General features: G+C 34.0%; 1 protein-coding gene across 1 annotated transcript in view; it reads left to right on the top strand.

The window, feature by feature from the left end:
• The window catches only part of CCDC178 (coiled-coil domain containing 178), a 323,190-nt gene that overhangs the window by 202,949 nt on the left and 95,991 nt on the right, over nucleotides 1-24,250 (top strand). Inside the window, exon 15 of the mRNA XM_049770918.1 lies at nucleotides 12,802-12,951. Within this exon, the coding sequence (XP_049626875.1) occupies nucleotides 12,802-12,951 (150 nt within the window). The remainder of the gene's footprint in view (nucleotides 1-12,801; nucleotides 12,952-24,250) is intronic.

Raw genomic sequence — 24,250 nt, 5'->3', positions numbered from 1 at the left:
CCTCCTGAGAACCATTTGATAACCCCTCTATTCAAAATTTTTTACAATGGGGAATTTATTACAAAGATACTGACTAAAAAAGAAAGATTATTATCACAGTGATATATGAACATATGGACATAGAGATAGTTTTCAAATAGTAATTGGATACACTAACCTTTGCACATTTACCCAATAAGTATATTAAGTTTTGCTATTAATAAGCTAAGAAATTATTCTTATAACAAATAATATATTATAAATTCCAGGGTTATTTTTCTTGTGTATATTATCCACTCCTAATAAAATTCTAGATTGTTTACCTATTTTAATAATTCCTTCATGTTTGTCAATAGTTAAAATGTAAAAACATTTGGTTATCTGTGTTATGTTTATATTAATTTTGTGTTCATACCATAAGGTTAAATGTATTTTTATTTATACAAACACACATTACATTGGCACATATATTTCAAAGAAATAGTGGATTGAGAAAATAATGGTAAAGTAACAGATTGTCTTCAGAGAGAAATGTGGGAATAAGAGGCTTTTATGCAGATAAGCCAAAGAATAAGTTTAACTAAAAGCAATGATAAGAAAAAAAAGTCGCAGAGGGAAAGGCTATGAATGTGGTAATTAGCTTACAGAACATATTTCTTTTATTTGCATTGGCCATGACTGATTAATTAATTCTGAGAATAAATCATAGAGTGGTGACTCTGAAGAACTTATTGCTTATAGAGCACAAGTAATCATAGAACACATGTAAATGAGTGATGTTAGTGCTTCAGTAATATTGATTATGACCTGATGATCTCTCTACTATGATTTGATAATACTATTCAATTATTTGGTACAATAGATGAATCTCAAAATCAATTTATTTTAGAAAATTGTCTTAATATTTTGTTTTGTGTTTATCTTTCTTCTCTTTGTCTATGTTACCTATCATGTTATCTTCCATTTTCACAAAGGTTACAGAAAATCTTGATATTATTATTCCTTGCAGTTGCATTGTATTTTATTGTGTATGTGTACCATTTTTTTTTTATAATTCTCTCATCTGTCATTGGACACTTAGGTTGATTCAGTATCTTAGCCATTGTACTCATTGCAGCAATGAATAATGGTTTGCATATGTCCTTTTCAATGACAGCTTTTAAGTCCTGGGGATAGATACCTAAAAGTGCAATTGCTGGGTCATATGGCAAATCAAATCAAAGTTTACTGAGGACTCCCCATACTGTTTTTCATAGGGGTCGAACCAGACAAAATTTCCATCAGTAGTGGTTGAAGGTTCCTTTTCATCACATTCCTGCCTGCATAGATAGTTCCAACTGTGTATCTATATACATACACAGTTGGAACTATATATACATATATATACACATATATATTGTTTTTGGTCCTTTTAGCTGGTACTTTTTGCATATGCAAGATTTGGTTGCATGCAGTTAGTTCTTGGATCTGGGACTTTCTCTGCAATGATGTCCTTGACTGTTGATTCTTCCTGGAGATTTTCTTCTGGGTCACTGGGACTTCAATGATTCTTATGTTGTTTCTGTTGAGTTGATTGAAGACTTCTATTTTTGTCTGTTCACATTCTTTGAGAATTGTTTTACTGTTTGCTTTAAGGCTCTTTTCCAATAACTTCTATTTTATAGAATCATTATGTATCTCATCTTTCAGCTCTCTAATTTGATCCTTAGATGCTGTTACTCTGTTAGAGAGGCTTTCCAGTGAGATTTTCATTTTGTCTACCAAGGTTATTTCAGTTTGGAGTTTTCTCATTTCTATTTTCATATCCTCTTTATTTTTATTTGTGGTTCAATTGGCTTGATCTAGGCTTTCTTTGGCTATTATGGACTTTATATTTCTTCTCTAAACTTCTTATCTAAATAAGAAAATAAATCAGAGCTGCCATATTCATTCTCTAAGCATGGCATTAGCCTGCCTTGTTTCTCTATTGTGACACTTGTAGAGTAGTGTTTTCTACATATTGTGATGGGGCTCATTGGCTAGGAGATGTCACGGGCATGCATGGCAGGGATCAGGCTCCACTCTTCATAGGTGGGAACAGCTCATCTCTGTTGCTGTGCCCTTAAGAGCTATTCTAGGAGGGGTAGTTCATGGCTACATCATACAGCAGAGCAGAGGCTTTTCAAAATGGCTCCCATGTGCCAAAGCACATGGCAGGAGTCAGGCTTCACACTTTGTGGTAGAGACAGCTCACCTCTGTTGCCATGTCCTCTGGAGCTGTTCTGAGTCAGGTGTTTCATGACTGCAGCACACAGAAAAGCAGAGGCTTTTCACAATGGCTCCAGTGTAATGACTTGATTTTGACAGCTGTATAGTATTCCACTGTGTAGATGTACCACAGTTTCATTAGTCACTCATCTGTTCTGGGGCAGTTGGGTTGTTTCTAGATTCTGGCTAATATAAATAGTTCTGCAACAAACATAGAAATATGGGGGAATTTTATTTTTTCTGTATTTCACCTTGGAGGAGTAATTGGTATAACTGACCACTATCACCCCATTGTCAATTGAAATATTTTTGTATGTTTCTATTAAGAATTTGATGGATATTGTTGATATCACTTCTGAGAATTTTTTTTACTCTAAAAAGGGGTATTAATAGTCTATATCCTGTACATCTCTATTATTTGCATAAACAACATGCATTATTTTGATAATATTGATAATATAAATGTGGTAATAAAATTAATAGCCAATATAAATCTTTAATTTCACATTAAATATTTTGTAATCATATAAAGTAAAATAAAGAGTCAAACATCAATAGAAAGTTATGGGAAAATCATATATTTTAATTTTTCCAAGAATTTATGTCATGTTCTGGAACCTCGATCATTTGTATTAAAGTTTCTAAGGTAATGTTTTTACACTATCTGCATTTATGTAGTAGATTATTACATTATGATAAAGTTAGTTATTAATTTCTTAACTCTTTTTTGCTGATGACCTTTTAAAGCTAAGTAATTAGAATAAGTTGTGGTTATTGTATTGGAATCTCTATCCCACGGGCCAACAAGGCAGCACATTAATTCTCTGCATCACCCACTCCCTGTGCAGTGCCATCAGCATAAAGATATTATTCTTTGTAATTACATAAAGAAAGGGTCTATTTAGTGTTAACTGACCTTTCTGTGACTGATCAGCCTTTTCCACCAGTGAAGTAGAAATGTATATCATTAAAATGTGAGTAAATAGGAAACCTTTCTAAATCTTTAACTATTCAAATCAGGAGGTGAAGATGCAAAAGAAATTGTTTTTTACATGATAAAGTGAAAGAGTAGTTGACTTTAAAAATAAGCTACAAAATGCTGAAAACAAAATCTGAGTAAATTATAGTAATACAGAGGAATATATAATAATTAAATAATATACCAATATATTAGCTAAAAATCATCAATATTAGATGTATTATTAAATATATCTTTAGAAGTGAAAATATAGTTTAAAAAGCAATAAACAAATTTCAGAGAAATATTATTATTGATAACAATATTTATATATCATGTTCTTTAACTTAGGAAAATCATTTTGAATATGAATTCCTGAAACCAATTTTTACTTTTTTTTGTTTAGTTTTTTTTTGTTTTTTGTTTTGTTTTGTTTTTTGGTCCACACCAAGCAGTATTTAGGACTTACTCTGGCTCTATCCTCATAAACTTTTGGTGTTTCTTGGGAGACTTTTCAGGTTACTGGGATTGTATATCAGTAGGGCAAGTGCCTTATCTGCTTTACACTTTTGGACAAGTTTTTGTTTTTACTTCTAATATGGTTTGTTTTCTTACTCAATAACATTTTACTTTTAGGAAATAATACGTTATTTGAAGAAAGGTAGGCATAATAAAAATTTAATAGCTATTATAATAAGGTTTTTTGTAAAATACATCCTGAAGTTTTTGAATAGTTGCAGGATATATACTGCAGACAACATAGAGGTAAATTTTAGAAACAGACACTTACATTATTAAGACAGTTTTTAATATTTTACAAACACTTGTATTTCTTTTTTTTTTATTTTAAAACAAGCTTTATTGAGACCAAAGAGACAGCACAGTGGTAGGTGTTTGCCTTGCACCTAGACGATCTGGGTTGGAACCAGGTTCAATCCCTAGCATCCCAGATGGTCCTCTGAGCCTGTCAGGAGTGATTTCTGAGTGCAGAGCCAGGAGTAACCTGTCAGGGCCACAGAGTGTGGCCCCAAACAACCACCCCCCCAAAATAAACCAGAAAAACAAACTTTATGTCTGTGTCAGTCATTTTATTAACATTTTTAAATAATGTTATTAATTTTATTTTTGTTTTTGGACCACATCCATCTGTATTCATGATTTACTTCCTGCTCAACACTCAGGGATCATTCCTTGTAGGCTCAGGGGAGTCAGAGATTGAGCCAGGTCACTCAAGAATAAGGCAAATACCCTACCCACTGTACTGTTTCTCCAACTGGTTTCAATCATTTCTGAAATATTATCTTCGCCTTAGTCACGGTAATTCCATATTTTGTGTTGCTAATGGACTATTTTCATTAGATATTTGCAGTGTGATTTCTTTTCTTCTCAGTGGACAGAAGTGAGAGTGAGTACAGAGCTTCAGGGGGCAGTAAAAAGGCTCCCCAGCTGGATGAGCCTTGTAGATGAACTTTGGTCTTTGTCCCCGTGTTCATGACCCTAAATCTCACCTAACTCAGTTCTTTTGTACAGAATTTTGACTATTGGATGAAAAGCTTTGTCAAAGAAATTGTAGCTGTGCCCGAAGGTAGCTTAAGAATGAAGATCTAGGGGCTGGGAGTGATAGCACAGTGGTAGGGCATTTGCCTTGCACACGGCTGACCCTGGACCTACCTGGAAGGACCAAGATTCGATCCTGGTATCCCACATGGTCCCTTGAGCTTGCCAGGAGCGATTTCTGAGCACAGAGTCAGGAACAACCCTTGAGCACCCTACTATTATTCTGGCCTCAACAGTTTTTCTTTTTCTAAGTACTATGCATTTTTATTAATAAATTTCAATTGAATCATTGTGAAACACACAGTTATGAATTAGTTCATAATTGAGTTTCAGTCATAAAATATTCCAGCACCCATCTCTTCACCAGTGGATATTTCTTGCCAGTTTTGCTTGGTTTCCTCAGCCCCTCCCTGCACCCCCAGCCTATCTCTATGGCAGACATTCTTCTCTCCCTTTTCCTTTTAAGCACTGTGATGTGCAATATTGTTACTAAAGGGGTGCCATGCTTATCATTTTATCTTCTTTCATTACCAAGTTCTTGTCTAGAGTGATCATTTCCAACTATCATTGTCATAGCGGTTTCTTCTCTGCCCTAACTTGCACTGTGGCTAGTTTCCTACCATGTACTAGCTAGTCCTTCTGACATTTATCTCTATTGTCTTTGAATATTATTACCATACTATCTTTTTTTAATAATATCCCACATATGAATGAATCATTCTATGTCTATTCCTCTCCCTCTGACTCATTTCACTCAGCATAATACATATTCTCCCATTTCCATCCATGTTTAACTTTCTTTTCTTTTTTTTCCTGCCATACCCGGTGACGCTCAGGGGTTACTCCTGGCTATGCTCTCAGAAGTCACTCCTGGCTTGAGGGACCATAAGGAACACTAGGGGATCGAATCATGGTTTGTCCTAGGCTAGCTTGCAAGGCAGGCACCTTACCACTTGTGCCACCACTCCGGCCCCATGTTTAACTTTCTTTTTTTTTTTAATGCATAATTTTTTTTTATTTAAACACCTTGATTACATACATGATTGTGTTTGGGTTTCAGTCATAAAAGGAACACCACCCATCACCAGTGCAACATTCCCATCACCCAAGTCCCAAATCTCCCTCCTCCCCACCCAACCCCCGCCTGTACCCTAAACAGGCTGTACATTTCCCTCATACATTCTCAATATTAGGACAGTTCAAAATGTAGTTATTTCTCTAACTAAACTCATCACTCTTTGTGGTGAGCTTCCTGAGGTGAGCTGGAACTTCCAGCTCTTTTCTCTTTTGTGTCTGAAAATTATTATTGCAAGGGTGTCTTTCATTTTTCTTAAAACCCATAGATGAGTGAGACCATTCTGCGTTTTTCTCTCTCTGACTTATTTCACTCAGCATAATAGATTCCATGTACATCCATGTATAGGAAAATTTCATGACTTCATCTCTCCTGACAGCTGCATAATATTCCATTGTGTATATGTACCACAGTTTCTTTAGCCATTCGTCTGTTGAAGGGCATCTTGGTTGTTTCCAGAGTCTTGCTATGGTGAATAGAGCTGCAATGAATATAGGTGTAAGGAAGGGGTTTTTGTATTGTATTTTTGTGTTCCTAGGGTATATTCCTAGGAGAAACACTTGTATTTCTAGGCAGTTTTTCCTGCTGAGTTTACATGCAGAGTTCCATACAGCATACAAACAATCTCTAGAATCTACTCAAAAGTTGACTTCTTATTGAATCTTTCAATTTTTACCACTACTGAATTCTCAAAAATTGCCATCATTATTTTGCTATATCTTTTGTCCTTCATGTGTAATGTATTCTGATACAGTTTTGTGAATGCCTGTCTTAATTTATATTTCTTCAGCCCTGGAATTGTATATTTTTTCATACTGATATTAATAATTCTTGGTCAAATAAATCTACCAAACAGAGCAAAAAAATGAGGTTAATACAAGATAGCCATATATTCCCATTTTTTCTGACTCTTAAATGACAATGTAATTATGTCCACTAGTAAACTTTATGGACAAATCAAATGGAGCTATTTTTGCAACTCTTCAGTCAGCTAAGGGAAAAACTCAGTATGTAGTATCCATATATTTATTTGCAGTGGTGGGATGGGAAAAGGAACGTCCCCTGAACTCTGATGAGAAAGGTTTGACTGGTCAACCAGCAAGTAGCATGCTTTCATCTGAGTGATAAAGGTGTCTTTGGCCTCTCAATTTTCCCATTTTGTGTATAACAGTTGCTCAGTAAGCAAGTTTGAATACATTATTCAATAGAGATCATTTGTTTAACATGATAACATGAAGAATTTGAGGCATGGAACAGTTTTTATACAGAGGACTGATTTGTTCATTTAAAAATCAAGAATGTTCAAGACTAATTATAAGAGAAATCGTCTTGGACAAGAGACTCGTTTCCATGGCAGCACAGACAAGGAAGTGGGTCCTGGGAGAGTTAAAGCAGTTATTTGTTCCTTTGAGGCTCCAGAGTATCGACACATATCATTCTTACAGACTTGCTCCTTGGAAACACTGGGGAGCACTCTCATTTTCTGCAGTAATTGCTGTATAGATTTTAAGGGAGTATCAGGCATTAACACCTCCATGCACACAGTAGGTGATGCAGTTTATACAGTTTTTTCATGTTTGTTCTAGTCTTAGAGAATTGACATGCATGTTAAGTATTTGTGTTCACTACATTAATGCCCACAACTCAAAGGGAATTCTTTGAACAAAAGTGTTCACATCATTGCTTACAATCTAGCACCTTAACGTGCAGATAAAGACATTTGTGGTCTTTTGTGATGTGATCTCATAAGCATTTGCAGAGAATCACATATTGTTAAATTGTTGATGATTAAAGTAGAGCAATTATTTTCATTAATATGATATGTTTCATTAATATGATAAGTTGATATGATACTAGGTGTATTTTATTACTTTTACTACTTGTAGTATTTTAATTCCAAAAGATATATAACACTTAATATGACCTATAAAAGTCTTAATTCACAAAGCATAGGTTGCAAAGATATATTAGTTCAGTTTAGGTCAAGAAAACATTTGTCCTTAACTGACTCACACAAATTTTACTTAGACCTTTGTGACAAGAGTAATAGAAATGGCTCTGCTAAGATCCAGGTCACTGATTACTTATTCTATGACAGCTTTTTCTGGCCTTTCCAACCTATAATGTATAATAAATTCCTTTTGGTAGAATCATTTTGAACAAATACCTTGATAAAACTATTTTACAGTTTTGCTCTCTCCCAACTCTAACTGTAATCCTCTACAAACAGTGATGATCTGTTTTGTTTTCTTGTTTATGGGTCATACCCAAGGATACCCAGGGTTACTTGGGGATTTGCACAAAGCAATCATCCCTGGTGCTCTCAGAGGACTATATGGAATACCAAAGACTGAAATAGGCAATTCTCCTAAGTGCTGTACTATCATTCTGTCCCACTTTATCTGTTGGGTATTTTTTTTTTTGGTTTTCTTTTTTAATCTCTAGATAGTTACAGAGCTGGACCCATAGAGTAAAGTCATAGGGTTTTAGTATACAAATGATTGAGCAAATAAATTAATGAACAGCTAGATGCAAGAATGCTCTGAAGTAAAATAGATCAATAGATATCAGCAACAAAACTTTTGCTTTCTGGAGGTTCTGGCAGAAAGTCGATTCTTTCTAACAATGGGACTAAAGTGAGTGTATTGCAGTCTGTGCAAGAACACAGAATAATAGCCAGGAGAACCTCAGTCAGATATAAAAATCAAGGAGTAAATTATTATTAACCAAGACTCTGGAAATGACAGACAGATAATCAGAAAAGATTAGCCAAGACAACCACATATAATCACGTCAGGATAGAATATTTACAATTAGAACCGGGTCAAAATATTATGACTCTTTTAAAACACAAAATTGAGAAATGGACAATAGTCTCTATTTCTTTTTTGAAAAATTATAGCACACATTAAATCTGTATTTAAAATTACTTTTATTGGGATGGAATGATTAGGACAATAATTTTACAAGCAGCCTACCTGGGTATAATTCCTCTTAACCTAAATATTTCCTTGAGCCTGCAGGAGTGAAACCTGAGCCCAAGTAAGCCCAAAGAACTGCTGGAGGTATCCTCCTGAATGTTTATGTTGTAATATTTTCTACTGATACTGAATACATGTTATAGAGATATATTTTTTATGCCTTTAAGAATATATTACATTACCCCCCTACCACTAAAATACCAAAATTTCTTCATTGGACACCCTTTCCTTATTCCCTTCTGCCTTTGAACTGACTCCGAATAGCTATATTAAGGTCACTAAAGTTCTAGGTGACAATTACTATACATTTAATCATAGTATTGCAACTGTCTTAATAACATACTTCATCACAGCCATTTCTAAAATATTTGCACCATTTTTCCCTATGACACTCCTTAAATTTTGAAAATAGTTCTTATGAATTTAAACATTCTTCAGGATAAGTATATCCGGTCTATCTACACAGTGTTTGGCACTGTTTTGCTATATGTGACCATAGTTCAGACTTGTGTAAGTTTTGAAAGTTTATGCACTGGCTTATGAATTGAGTAAGTTAAGAAATAAATAAAATAATATTGTAAATCAGATCAGATCATAGTGTACTCAAAAGCAATGTAATTTGCTTGTTTTGCTTGTTTGCTTGTTTGTTTTTGGTTTTTGGATTTTTGGGCCACACCCTGTGATGCTCAGAGGTTACTCCTGGCTATGCGCTCAGAAATCGCTCCTGGCTTGGGGACCATAAGGGACGCCAAGGGATTGAACCGCAGTCCGTCCTAGGTTAGTGTGTACAAGACAGAAGCCCTACCACTTGCGCCACTGCTCCAGTCCCTGCATGCAATGTAATTTTTATGTTCCATATTTTCCAGCGTATAAGAGGACTTTTGAAACAAAAAAAAAGTCAACCTAAAGTCAGGGGTCATCTATACACCAAGTATATCCCGAAAAACGTTTTGAAAGACTGCTAAATGAAAATTGTCTGGATGTTGCCACAAAATGTATTTTCCAACTCAATCTTGCACCAATCACTGCAAGGCTGCTCAGACCACTTTTCCAACTCAGCCAATAAAAGCAATAAAATCTACAAGCAATATCTACAATAAAAAGCAAGCTTTTGTTCATGTAAATCATACAATGTTCTGTACCCCAATCTACACTGTAAAAAGCCTGCTCAGATTGGCCAGAGTCAGAGAGGAAGTCTGAAATTAAGGGGTCGTCTTATATGCCCGGTTGTCTTATAAGCTGGAAAATACGGTAATGTTTTTAAATCAAATTGATTTTTTTGTTTTGTTTTTGGCCACACCCCATGACGCTCAGGGATTACTCTTGGCTATGTGCTCAGAAATTGTTCCTGGCTTGGGGGACAATTTGGGACGCTGAGAGGCCGAAACACTATCTGTCCTAGGCTAGCATGGGCAAGGGAGATGACGTATCCCTTGCACCATTGCACTGGCCCCTCAAATAGATTTTTTTACTGTATCACTTGAAGAAATCATACATCTCATTAATTTTTTCTTTCTTTTCTCTAATTATAGCAATGACTCTGACTTTTGTGTTCCTTAGAAGTATTTTCTACTGATATGAGAGTTATTCAAATTCCAAATTTAAATATTTAATCTCCTAGGGTGTTTTTCACCAGTAATTTATTGTTTCAAATTTGTTTCATTTTATTTGATATTATTATTGGTTAGAAAGAAACAAGTCAGAGTTGTGAGTTGGAAAGACAGTTAAACATAAAAATAATTTTATTGTCAGCAGAATACCATTATTTAAAATTAAGAAAACTTGAACTTCATTGCACCTTAGAGGTTTATTGACTTTCAGAAATAGGTGTTTAATTGTCAATTTTTCAGATATATTAATTACTAGAATTTTATTATGTAAAATATGATTTACATAACAATGTTTTGAAGACACATTGGTATTAAATTTGTAATTTTATTTCTAGATATAAACTTGATGTATATATAACAGTAAAAACTGGTCTGATTCAGAAATTAAAAATATATATGACTGAAGTGATGCAAAGTTGAAAATATATGCATTTGAAAGTAAAACTTATTTATGAAGGAAACAAAGAATTAGTTATCTGATGTATTTTCAACTAATTTCCATTAAATAGTTATAATGCAAATGACAACTTATATAGCACTCAACTTCAATGTCGAAAGTACACTTCTAGGTTCTGAAAAAACTATATTTCAGAAGTAGATTATTTCAGGTATTATATTTGTACTATGTTAAATCAGACAAACAAAAATCTCAAAATTATTTCTGTTTCTCACTTGAGTAAAGCACTTATCAAAGTTTCAAGTTGCTCACTAATTTTACTGTTAGTGTCAATACATCAAAAGAATTTAACTGTTTTTTTGTTTCAAAATATCTACAACAATGAAAATTACTCAGAAATACATTTTTTTCCTTATGAAAGATTTACTAGATAGAAGTTTTTAAAGTTTTATATCATTGTGCCAGAATTAGAACAAGGATATTTAAAATTATTCACACCTCATCATTTTGGTTTTTTTGAAGAACCACTATGACATATTATTAATCATTAGAGATCAATATGAATACCAGACTTGGTGAGAAATATTTTTGGTAAGCTTAATAAATCTTCAGGAGTGTCTGTAAGAATATTTGTGCTGGCAATTTTCTGCTGAATTACATTTCCTCTTTGTATATTCTGTTGTCACAATATATATATATTTTAATTTTTATTGTGGCCAAAGTGAATTACAAATCTTACACACTGATATTTAAGGTACACAGTGACAATAAATGAGGGCCTTTCCACCACCAGTATTGTCCTCCCTTCATCCCTGTTCCCAAGCATATATCCCTTATCTCCATCCTTTATCCCCCTGAATGCTAGTGTAACTAAAAGCATATATGTTAACACTAATGTAAACCATTTTTTTTTGCAGTTCCAGATATTTTTACTAGTGGTTTCTTAAAGGTTTAAAGTCAAAGGAGCACTGTAAAAACAATGATAGAGTGGCAATTATAGTTTGCATGGGTCCACCAAAGTATGGGGGACATGGAAAGGAAAAACTTTGGCGTAAATACAAGGAGACCCTACCCCTGAAGTTTGTCACACTATATTTTTAAAAAAGAAAGGTTTGATGTGATGGCAGTATCCCAAAGAATATTTTAATTGCTTCACACTGGTATTTTATATTTTATTATTGAATCATTACAGTCATTATTTTTGTACATTTATGTGTTTGGAAAACTTCACTAATATAAATAATATAATAAATAAAGGTTTTGCATAGCATAAATTTACTTATGAGAATTTAATAACAGGTTCAAAACATGTACAATTAGTTATGCACTTTCTGAAGCAAAGAAAAACTTTGCTAGAATGTAAAAAGAAACTGCAATAATACTAAATTGAGGCATCTAACTTAAAATAATAGGTAACCCCAACAAGTGATATTGCAAAAGTCAATATTAGATTTAACATATATTTAGTCATGGGGGTATTATAAAGTTCTCAACTGCTCACAGAAGCTTATTTAGCGTTTATTATAAACTAAAGCATACTATTAACTGTTTTCTACTTTCTTTGCCTATTATTCCTCAATTCCCCAATATTTTATGTAAGTACCACCATTCTTAATCTCATGGAGATGAAAATTTAAGCTTCTAAAACTACTTATTCATCTTAACACTGAGGCTTAATGGACTTGGGAAATTGAAAACAGGCTCCTGAGATGTTGAGTTGAGTCTTCTAGGACAAGACTTCACAAAGCAATAATTATAAAGGAAAATCCAGTGAAGAAGAGAAATGAAAGTCAGACTGATTTATCAATAGAAAACTACATCAAAAGAGGACCTTATTAAATTCAAGGGGAAATTATATCAAAGGAAGATTTTTTTATGGTGCTACTATTTTTTTTAAAACACACAGTATGTTGCTCTTAGATAATAGAAACTATGTAGTAAAACCTCACATATAAATTAACATTATCTTATCTTTACTATCTATTCTTATCTTCTAGGAAATCCAAAGAAAAGCACTGAATGAAAATTTACGTTTAGCTCAAGAGTACCTAAAATTGCAGAATAATTTCTTCACAGAAAAGAAGAATTTTTTAAAACTATATGATATAGAGACACCACTTGATTCTTCAGTTGCAGATATAAAACAGGTATTCATTTTTCTTATTTAAAAATAATGGTATACTTGATATGTACATTATAAAAAGTAACAAGTGTGGTCTCCTTTGAGTGTGGTCCTTTATACAACAAAAATGCCATGCATTTGACAGTTTTGTTCTAGTTAATAATTTAAATTAAATTTTAATGCTTATTTGAGAATAAGCTTTTTAGAATCTACAATTTTAGATGCCAGATGGAGCACTTTCTTGCATGTAGCCTCACATTGTTATTCTATTATCTTATTATATAAGCAAGTTTCTTAATTAGAAACTTAGAGATGGAGTTCACCTGCCTTTGTCACTGAAAATCACTGAAAGCCCTAATATAATAAGTAATATTCCTAATAATAATAATAATAATAATTTGAAAATGTAAATACAAAGATAGCTTTAAGATGTAGCCACTTTTCTGTGTGCTTCTTTAGATACTCACTGGCAAGAAAAATGATTTTCTTTGTTTCTTTGTGAATCTTCCTAAAATTTGAATTTAGAAAAATACAAAAGAGTTGACTTTTTTTTTAATAGTTCCACTAGCCATAGATCCAAATGACTGGTAATCACCCATATTACTATACTATCATTTAGTATTTAGAATTCCAGGATTATTTATACACCTCCATTATGGAATATTAGACACACAATCCAGATTTAAGTGTAAGATTACCAATGCTTAGTTCAGTGACACTGGAAAATTAATAAAAATTATTTCATTATGTGTAAATAATGTTTAGAAAAAATGAGGAATAATTAAAAAAGATGCATAGTTACTTTATAACTAAATAGATACAAGCATATGCAACTATAACTATTATATTTATATTATATACTGCTTATAGATTCTATTTTTCCTTCTATCCACATTTGAATTAAGCATTCAAAAATATTTGGCATGTCTGGGGCCAGAGCAAAAGCACAGGGTCCTTGCACGTTGTCAACTTAGGTTTCATATCTTGCACCCCATGTGGCCTGCCGAGCCTGCCAGGAGTAATTTCTGAGTGCAGAGCCAGGACTGACCTCTGAGTGCTGCTGGATATGCCCCACCTCCAAATAAAAACCAAACAAACAAATCTAGAGTATCTGTCTTTCTATTAAAATTTTATATTAAAGTAGTAACAAGACTAAGTAACATTCACAAATGTGTTTGGGAAATAATTTAAAATAATAGCAATAGATCAAAATCTTAGTATACTCAAATCATTGTGCAGCTTTTAAAGAAAGAACATCTATTTCTCTACCAATAGAGATTACCCAGTAACTTGATGCATTGAAATTGCTATTAAGTTTAAACACATCCTACTTGTTGTTGATAATTGAAGAGGAGAAATATAACAATAGCCTGCCTGTATTTCCCTTTCTAAATAAATGTTTCTCTGACACAAATCATACGTGCTTATATCTCTGTATTTTTAGAGCAAAATAAATTTTGTAGCATTTGCTATCAATTTGTAAAGAATATGGTGGAAAATAAAAGTATATGGCATGCTCGTGCTTGTGTCTACTTTTAAGAGAGGCAACTCATACAATATTTTGTTCAAGAACTGTAATCATCTTTAACATAGTTTTGAAATTAAAGGAAAATGGATTCAAGATCCAGAGTATGAATAGAGAGTGGAAGATTGGGTTATTTTGTAGGGACCTCTCAAAGGAGTTGTACTTTGAGCACACCTGTTTCAGGGAAACTTTCAAAGATTTATTTGTACTTCCAATCATTTTTCATTTCCATCCTTCAGCGATGGAGGTCATTAAGTGCAGGCTGCCCTTGTCAGTGTCATGTAGGATCAATTTGCTGCAATGGACAGGAGGCCTTATTGATGCTGTTAAATCTGTCAGTGAGAAATCGTATGTCATTAGCGTCTAATGCACTTCTTAGAGGATGAAATTTGGCCATCAAATAGAGAAAAACCTTTAAGGTTTTAGTCCAGTGTCCTAATATTGCAGCATTTATAAGTATAAGGATAAACACAGGAACATTTTAATATATGCCTTAGTTATTTGGATAGTTTAGTTTTAGGAATACAAAGCACCTTTCAACTGATGCTCTTGTTAAATTCTTTTGTAAAATAAAATGGTTTCACTTTGAGGAATTTTGCCTATCCTTTCCAGTTTTAAATCAATTACACCGATTCAACTCATTATTTGGAAAAATTAATATTTAAATTTTTGTTTATGATAAGAAGAATTATTCTCTTGGCACAAATCATGCATGCTTGCATATCTGTATTTTAGAACAAAAGTAGCAAGAAAATATGCATAAAGAAAAACATGAAGTATAAATTAAAATGTCCTTTTAATTAAATTTTATATACCATTGGCTCATGTTTTAGAATGTTCGATTAATTTTGGTGATTAAATCACCTTTCCAATACTTTAATCATTTGCAATGATAGATCCTTCTATTGTTAAAAATTAAAAAATTTGTTTCTGAAATTATGTGAAAGCTTTATTAACCTTGCTTATTGGTAATAACAGAGTAGTTAAGATGTCTCATATTTCAGCCTGGAGATAATTTTGCAGGGGAGCCTGGGAGCAGCAGAACTCCACAGCACTGCAGGGTACAATCCCCAGCACATCTGGATTTGGCCCCAACCAAAAGCCCAATTTCAAAATTTTAAATAACACTAAAAATGAGTGAGAGAAAATATATGAAAACTAGGTTTTATTTCTTCAAAAATTGACATTAACTTTTTGTCAAAGTGGATGAACTGAAAGAATTGTTTTAGAGAAGTGTGAGGGGAAGAGGAGAGAAATACTCTCGAGAGAGAGCATGACTTCTCTAGAGTGGAAAAGTCCATTGAAAAAATATTTAATAGAAGATATCAGAATTTTTTAATATTTTCTTTGTAAAGGTTTTTCTTTTATTAAGGCACCATGATTTACATAGTTGTTCATAGTTGAGTTTTAGTTATAGCACATGTCGCACTAATCTGACATCAAACCCCAATCCCCACCACCAGTGTCAACTTTCTTTTACCATTGTCTCCTTTCTCCCTTTCTCCCTAGCCTGCCACCTTAACGGCACATATTTTCTCTCCTTAAAACTCATGAATATTTTTTACACTATCTCATGTTCTTGTTTTATTTATTGTCTTGTTTGGGGGTGTCAGATTTAGTAATCTCCAGACATACTTTTGACATTGTGCTCAGAGATCACTTCTGGCAGTGCCCAGGACTACTCATGACAATTGACAATGCCAAGAATCAAATCAAATTCAAGCCAAACACATGGCGAGCTTATTAACTCCTGTACTCTCTCTTGGGCCCTTCCATGTTTTAATTACTACATCAAATTTATTAGACCTTTAAAGAAAGGCAAGATGAAAAATTAGGAAAAAGCTGATATATTCTATTGTCTGAAAACAACATCCTTTTCCAAGACTTAGTCATTTTTCCAATTGATGATGTTTCTGTTAGGAACATACTATTAGTTAGAACTATGTGATTTACACAGAAATTATAAGTAGGTGTTATAACTCTAAAATTATAAAACTTGAAAGCAAGGAAAATTTACAATGGGCAGGGTATTTGACTTGCATGAGGCCAACCTGGGTTTAATACACAACACCAGATTCGTTTCCCTAAGCCCTGCCAGGAATGATCCTTGAACTCAGAGCTAGATGTAAGCCCTGAGCACCACTGGGTGTGGTACAGAAACAAAACAAACAAACAAACAAATAAATAAATAACATAAAGTTAAACTTTAGGACAAGAGAACACCTTTAGAATTTTTTTATTCCTGGGGCCAGAATGATAGCTCAGAGGTTCTGCATTTGCCTTGCAAGCGGCTGATTCAGGATGGACCTGGGTTCAATATGGTCCCACATGGTCCCCTGAGCTAGGAGCGATTTCTAAGCACATATCCAGGAGCAACCCCTGTGTGTCATCGGGTGTGGCCCCAAAGCAAACAAATAAACAAACAACATTTTTTTTTATTCCTGAGAAGATCCTCAAGAGCACTCAGCTCTCAAATTAAATATTTTAATTCAAAAATAATTTTGAATTGCACCTAAATGAGTAAAATGATCTTATTTGCCTGTTCTATGTAGGTATATGTTCTACTGAGAATTGTATAAATCATGTCTTACCACTGCAATTGATTTTTTTATAATTATCTTTATTTAAACACCGTGATTACAAATATGATTATAGTTGTATGATTACAATCATGTAAAGAATACCCCCCCTTCACCAGTGCAACATTCCCACCACCAATTTCCCAGATCTCGCTCCTCCCCACCCCCCCACACCTGTACTCGAGACAGGCTTTCTACTTCCCTCATTCATTCACGTTGTTATGATAGTTTTCAGTGTAGTCATCTCTCCAACTGCACTCATCACTCTATGTGATGAGCTTCATGTCATGAGCTGCACCTACCAGCCCTCATCTCTCTTGTCTCTGAGATACTGTTAAAAATGTCTTTCATTTTTCTTAAAGCCTATAGATGAGTGAAACCACTGCAATTGATTAATGATTTTGTTGGAGTTCCGTATCATTTAATATGATTATTCTTTTTAATTTTTACATACATACTTATATCACACTGAGATAATCATTTGAAAAAATAGTGTTGCAATAATCCCCCAAATATACAGAGCTTGTAGGTTTTTATTTTTATATTTTTATTTGTTGAGTTTTACTCTTAATGGAGATAAAGTACCAATTTATTTAACCCCTAAGAGCTTTTGCGAAGGAAGAATATTATCTCCCTAAAATCTTGTTAATTTGCATTTAGCAATTGTGAATACCTAGGAAACACTATGTTCTAGACACTACGTAAAATTTTAAATATTATCTTCATAATTTTCTCAAAAACTTTACAAAAACTGAAAATATGTCTTAAGAAAATGCATATCAAATATTGATTTTACAAACTATCTTTTGTTTGAATGTACAGTACTAATATTATTTTGGTAAATTTATGTCCCTTTTACCAAAACTTAATGTAGCTATACTATTATAAAAAGACTACTACAATAGACATTAAATAGTCAATGAAATCTGAGAACATGCAATTAATATGTGGAGTTAGGGAGAACAGAGTTGTAATATAAATTGTGATATTATTTAGAAAAGTATCTAGGTAACCTCTATTCTGTTGTCCAGGAAAAGTTGTCAGGAGGCTATATATGATCTCCATTAAGATAATGGTTTAACAGTAAACTTATGAACAATGCAATGATTATGTTTAGTTCTATTTTTAATAAACTCAAGATATTTTTGCTAAACTTACTTCAATATTCTAATACATATGCTCTCATTTAAGATCGTTAATACAAATATATGGGCCGGGCGGTGGCGCTAAAGGTAAGGTGCCTGCCTTGCCTGCGCTAGCCTTGGACGGACCGCGGTTCGATCCCCCGGGTCCCCCAAGCCAGGAGCAACTTTTGAGCACATAGCCAGGAGTAACCCCTGAGCGTTACCGAGTGTGGCCCAAAAACCAAAAAAAACCAAAAATATGTCCAACAATTTTTAGAATTTTTTTTGTTTGTTTTTGGAGCACATCAATACTCCAGACTCCGCATTCTCAAAGATCACTTCCACTGAGGAGTGGGGAAACATATGTGGTGTTGGGATCAAACCCAGATTGGCTGTGTACAAGGCAAGTGCCCTGCCAACAATACTATATCACTCCAGCCCCAAAGAGAATGTATTTTTCTTTATCTCTTGGGGCCACACCTGACTTTAATCAGGGATTACTCCTGGCTGGACTCAGGGTAGCATGTGGGGCGCCTAGAATCAAACACAGGGTCACTTCATGCAAGGCTAGTGCCCTACTCATTGTGTTATCACTCCAAGATGTGTCACTTTTCAAGATAAGAGTTTGTACTTTCAAAAAATTCTTAATCTATGACAATCTCTGATAAAATGAGTTTCATAATTATGTAAAAATAGATCAATTAAGAATAAAAAATGATACATTTCCAGAGAACATATCTTAGCGTAGAGTAAAATGTTCATTAAATACCTATATTTTATATATATACAGGAGACATTACTTCTTGGGAGGCTCTTTAATTGATTCACAAAGAACTAGTTCACAAATTACCCTTTTTGATCTGCATCAAATATAGCTAGGAAAATTAGCATTATCCTGAAGAATATAACCAATCTCACCTTATAAGACTCTTTTAAAAAGGGACTATATAAAATGTTGTTAATGGATAGGCATGAAAATATTTTCTCTTTCAGATGAAGAGTAACTATTTATGGTTTTCTTATAAAAGTATTTCTTTTTTTTCTTTCTTTTTTTTTTTTTTTGGTTATTGGGTCACACCCAGCATGCTCAGGGGTTACTCCTGGCAGACTCAGGGGACCAAATTGGATGCTGGGATTCCAACCACTCACCTTCTACATGCAAGGCAAATGCCTTACCTCCATGATATCCCTCTGGCCCCATAAAAGTATTTCTTAATGTGACAGATATCTCTTTTAAAATACTGAGCAATTTCATCATAGTAAATCACTGGTTTGCACACACACAGCATAGAATAGAACACAATAAATTACATACCGTAGTTTTAGAATTTTGTGAGATTGTGTCAGATACAAGATCATTTTCAAATTATTCCTTTATGTGCTGGCAATCAGAATTTTGTGGCCTTTTAAGGAAAAAAATCTCATTTTGAAGAAAGATACATACAATGTACTCATAGGTTATTGACAAAAGTATATAAAACAAAGCAACTATCTGCATGATGTACATATAAAAAGAGCAAAAGTGTTATCTGTAAAAGCAGAAAAAGAATTTGGCTTGCTTGACTTTTTGTATCAAGCATGCTACAGCAATCTTTTGATTCTAATATGAAACTATAGTAAGGATCATTGCACTAATGCATGAGGATTTGTGATAATGTTGCAGAAATTTTACTGTCAAAACTGAACTGCAGTGTAATGACTTTTGTTATCATGGTTTCTAATAACTATTCAGCATGAATTGACCCTACATATGTTTTGCTGCAATAATATGTCAGTAACTCAAAAAAGCTAAAAAAGGATATAAAGCGACAATCAACACATACAATTTATGACTTCATAGCAATCTTTGTCCATTTTTATTATTAATGTCAAAATAATTATAATACAAACAACTTATAATTACAAGCTATAGAAATAAAAAAGAATAAAAATAGAATCATATTGTCATAATTCTGGCCAGATATAACTTCAAAGTATTTAGCTTGCTCCTCTCCTCACCAGTGAGTGATTTTAATGTTTTTGTTTTGTTTTTTTAACTCTCTTCTATGGGAAAGCTTTAGCACTTTTCACTTTTTTTCCCTACCAAGAATAAGTTTCTTCTCTCTTTTATGGAATAGTCCTTTGTTTCTTGTATCTATGCACTTCTTAACTGTAATATATTTTTTTATCATTTATTCATTGCATTGAATGAGAGAAATCAAAAGAAGTTACTATTTATTCCACGCTAATATATGGCTCTATTGTGTCACATATTTTCAATGAATTAGAAATTTTATCTTGGTTTGGTTTTGGGTCACACCCGGCAGTGGTCAGGGAGTACTCCTGGCTCTTTGCTCAGAAAACATTCGTGGCAGGCACGGGGACCTAATGGGAAGCCGGGACTGAAATCACCATCAGTCCTGGATTGGCTGTGTGCAAGGCAAGCGCCCTACCGCTATACTATCTCTCCGGCCACTGAAATAGAAATTTTTTTTTTTTTTTTGGTTTTTGGGCCACACCCGGCGTTGCTCAGGGGTAACTCCTGGCTGTCTGCTCAGAAATAGCTCCTGGCAGGCACGGGGGACCATATGGGACACCGGAATTCGAACCAACCACCTTTGGTCCTGGATCGGCTGCTTGCAAGGCAAACACCGCTGTGCTATCTCTCCGGGCCCTGAAATAGAAATTTTTAATAACATATTATTCTAATAATTCTCAGAAACCATTGGGGTTTTTCCACTCTTGCCTCTTAAAAAAAAAGGCTGCCAACATACAAGTACAACATAGCTGAAACATCGAAATTCATTGTTTCCAGGTTCTGGAGATCAAAGTATGGGCAGAGTTGCTTCTCCTGAGCACTGTGTAATGAAAGGGTTTTTTTTTAATATAATTTTTATTTTGATCATAGTGTCTTACATATTGTTGACAATAACATTTTAGGTACATATTTACATAAAATCAGGGGGGATTCCCATCACCAAATTGTCCTCCCTACCCCTCCGTTTTTGTCCTACCTCCCATTTCCTCTTCCCTCACCCCCAGGGCAGCTAGAATATGTGGTCCCCTCTGTATCCAACCCACTACTTAGTAGTCTTGCACCTGTTTGGTCTTGATGCCTCCCTTATCTCCCCCTCTAACTGTAGGCAGGACTAGCTAGTTCAAGTTGCGTGGTTTTGCCTGAAAAAGAGAAGATAAATAAACTGGGGTAAGAGTCTAATACTCCAAAAATGGGTGGAATCCTTCTAGAGGCTCTCATCATCGATTTGGGAGATGAAGGAGAGAAAGAAGGTGAAACACTCCACCAGTACCAAAAAAAAGTGTCAATTATCCAGTGAGGACTCCAGCTATATCGATAAGCACCACAAAAAACAGACGAAAAACAAAGAAAAAAAAAAAAAAAAAAAAAAAAAAACAAAACAAAATAAAACAAAACAAAAAAACCAAAAACAAACAAACAAACCAAAAACACGCCATGGTCTTGAAATAAGAAACATGGCATAGCACATAACGAAAGAAAAGAAAAGAAGAGAAAAAAATAAGTATAATTGGGGACAACGATTTCAATAATCACACCCAAACAGAGAAATCGACCAAAATAGATAGGTAAATAAAAATAATAATAACAATAATAAATGAAGGTTAAAAATATATATATATAAAATAACCAAGGTTTTGTGCTTTTTGTATTTTTGTTTTTTTCCCTCCTGCCCTGGCACAGTAAATATTGGGGTCATTCGAAAAGGAATTCACTTGGCCTAAGAAATATGGGGTTTCTCCGTCCTTGGAATATACTGTCATGGGATCAGCTCTAGACTTTGCTCAGGATCATTTATTCTCCCGGTGGTGTTTTTTTTGGTGTGTGGAAGACTTCTGTTCTGTCCAGGGTGATACACTCAGAGCTCTGTGTTTAGAGGTCTCAGTATCTGCACAGATCCTGAGGTGGGACTTATGATGAAGTCAGTCTTTGTGGTTCTAGAGGTTCTGTTACCTCAGTGTTGTTTTAATCCATCTTCTGTGGTTGGTGACCTTGGTCTTTGCACTGAACCTAGGATGGCACCTAGGATAGTATCTTTCTTTGTGCTTCCAGAAGCCCCATTCTGTTGCAGTTGTCTCTGTCAGACCTTTGGGACTGGGGATCATGCTTATTGTGCAAGTCATAGTTCAAACCCTAACTAGGGCTTTTATGAAAGGATTTTTTATATTCCTATCCTTAGTTTGTATATGACCATCTTTTGGTTGTTCATTTACACAAAGAGAAATTTAGAATTCTTACTCTTGTTGCTTCAACAAGACCCTAATCTCCTAGATACTGCATCAGAAATTGAGATTGAAGATAGAGGACATAAAGTCTAAAATTCTGAAAAATATTGTAACATGACTAGAGTTAGACATACACACAATTATTGAGATTGGCCAAATATAATTTTGAGATACCTGGAGATGCTGATATAATTGATAATCAATAATAAAAAGATAGGCTATTAAAAGGTTAATTGCACAAACAAATATTCTTTCTACCTAAACAATAGAGTACAGGAACAGTAGTAGCTAAGATATTTAATGATAATAAATAGAAACTTTTATTCCTTAAAAAAAATAATGCACTGAGATATGACAAGCAGAGTATAATTAGTATGGCCCTACTTCCCCAAAAACAATTATTTTTTTTTTTTTTTGGTTTTCACCTGGCAAGCGCTCAGGGGTTACTCCTGGCTCTATGCTCAGAAATTGCTCCTGGCAGGCTCAGGGGACCACATGAGATGCCGGGATTTGAACCACCGACCTTCTGCATGCAAGACAAATGCTTTACCTCCATGTTATCTCTCCGGACCTATCTAAAAACAATTCTTATTGGAAGCAATCGTCTACCTGAAATAATTGTAACTGTGTACTATTAGTGTTGAGTATTCTCTCCAGTGATGTTTCTCATCACTGTTGGATTAACTGGGTCCACCCTACTCAGTATTCATTCCCCACTCAAGGATGTGATCTGGTGTTACAGGGTTACAGGGTTCTACCATACTCAGTATTTGTTCAGCACGTGAAGGTGGGATCTGATTCTTGCTAATAAAAAGCCTGGGCCTCAGAAAGACTTTGCATTCATTCGCAGGTCTTCCCCATAAGTTACCTGTGTCTTAGGAGCAGAAAGCTAGTGTGTAGGAATTCCTGGCTTGCATGTTGGATTTCTGAACTCATCTTTACTCCCTTTCACTATGTGGATTATTTTCTGTGTTGGTGTTTGCTTCCAGACCTATGTCTCTTCAGGTCCTTGTTTTGGAGCCTGATGCTTCCTTCTTGCCCAAATTTTAAATTGCACGTTAAAGAAGTAAATCCATAATGTTTGTATTTGGATGAAATATAGTGCCTACAAGGGAAAATAACTTACTAACTTCACATTAATATATTACACTTATTAATATAACTCTTTCTCTAAAGCTATAATCCAAGTTGAATACTTATTCTGCAGTTGATTTTCACTATTTTCCTTATTTATATATATTTAAAATGACATTTACTTATAAAATGTAACAATGTCTTCATTTATAATATAAAAATGATAATAGGGTTTTTAAACAAAATAAGAATTTAAGGTGTCATAGACTTATGAAAACTAAAATATAAAAATCTCAAAAAGTCAGATAAAATTCCAAGTATTTTTAGTTTACACTTTATCATGTAATATTTGTTTGCTCTGATTATTTAAAAATAGATATAATTGTCTTTATAGTATTTGACTTCAGTTGTCAGTAAGGTTTGCAATCTTCAAAGTTTTAGTTAAAAACACCATTTAGGAATTATTCTACATTGATGCAAGTATAGTACAAAGCTTAACCAACAAGCAGCTATATTAAAGTATAGTCAAAACTCTATAACATACCTAAAATGGAGGTTTATGAATTTAAATTACTTTGATCTTAATGATGTTACATAGTATATTAAAGAAGTAATGAACAATGATATCAGGACTATGGTTCCAAGGGTAGAGCATGCATTTGGCATATACATGGTCTCAAGTCCAATTCCTGACACTGCCTGGTCCCTGAGCACCATTGGACATAGGCCTGGTGGCCTTTACACATTACTGAAATGCCTCTGGTAGCCCAGCAATGATGAACC

The sequence above is a fragment of the Suncus etruscus genome, chromosome 3 (genome assembly GCF_024139225.1).
Source record: "Suncus etruscus isolate mSunEtr1 chromosome 3, mSunEtr1.pri.cur, whole genome shotgun sequence".
NCBI lineage: Eukaryota > Metazoa > Chordata > Mammalia > Eulipotyphla > Soricidae > Suncus > Suncus etruscus.
The sequence above is the reverse complement of the archived record's forward strand: the minus strand, read 5'-3'. Positions and strand labels throughout refer to the sequence as shown.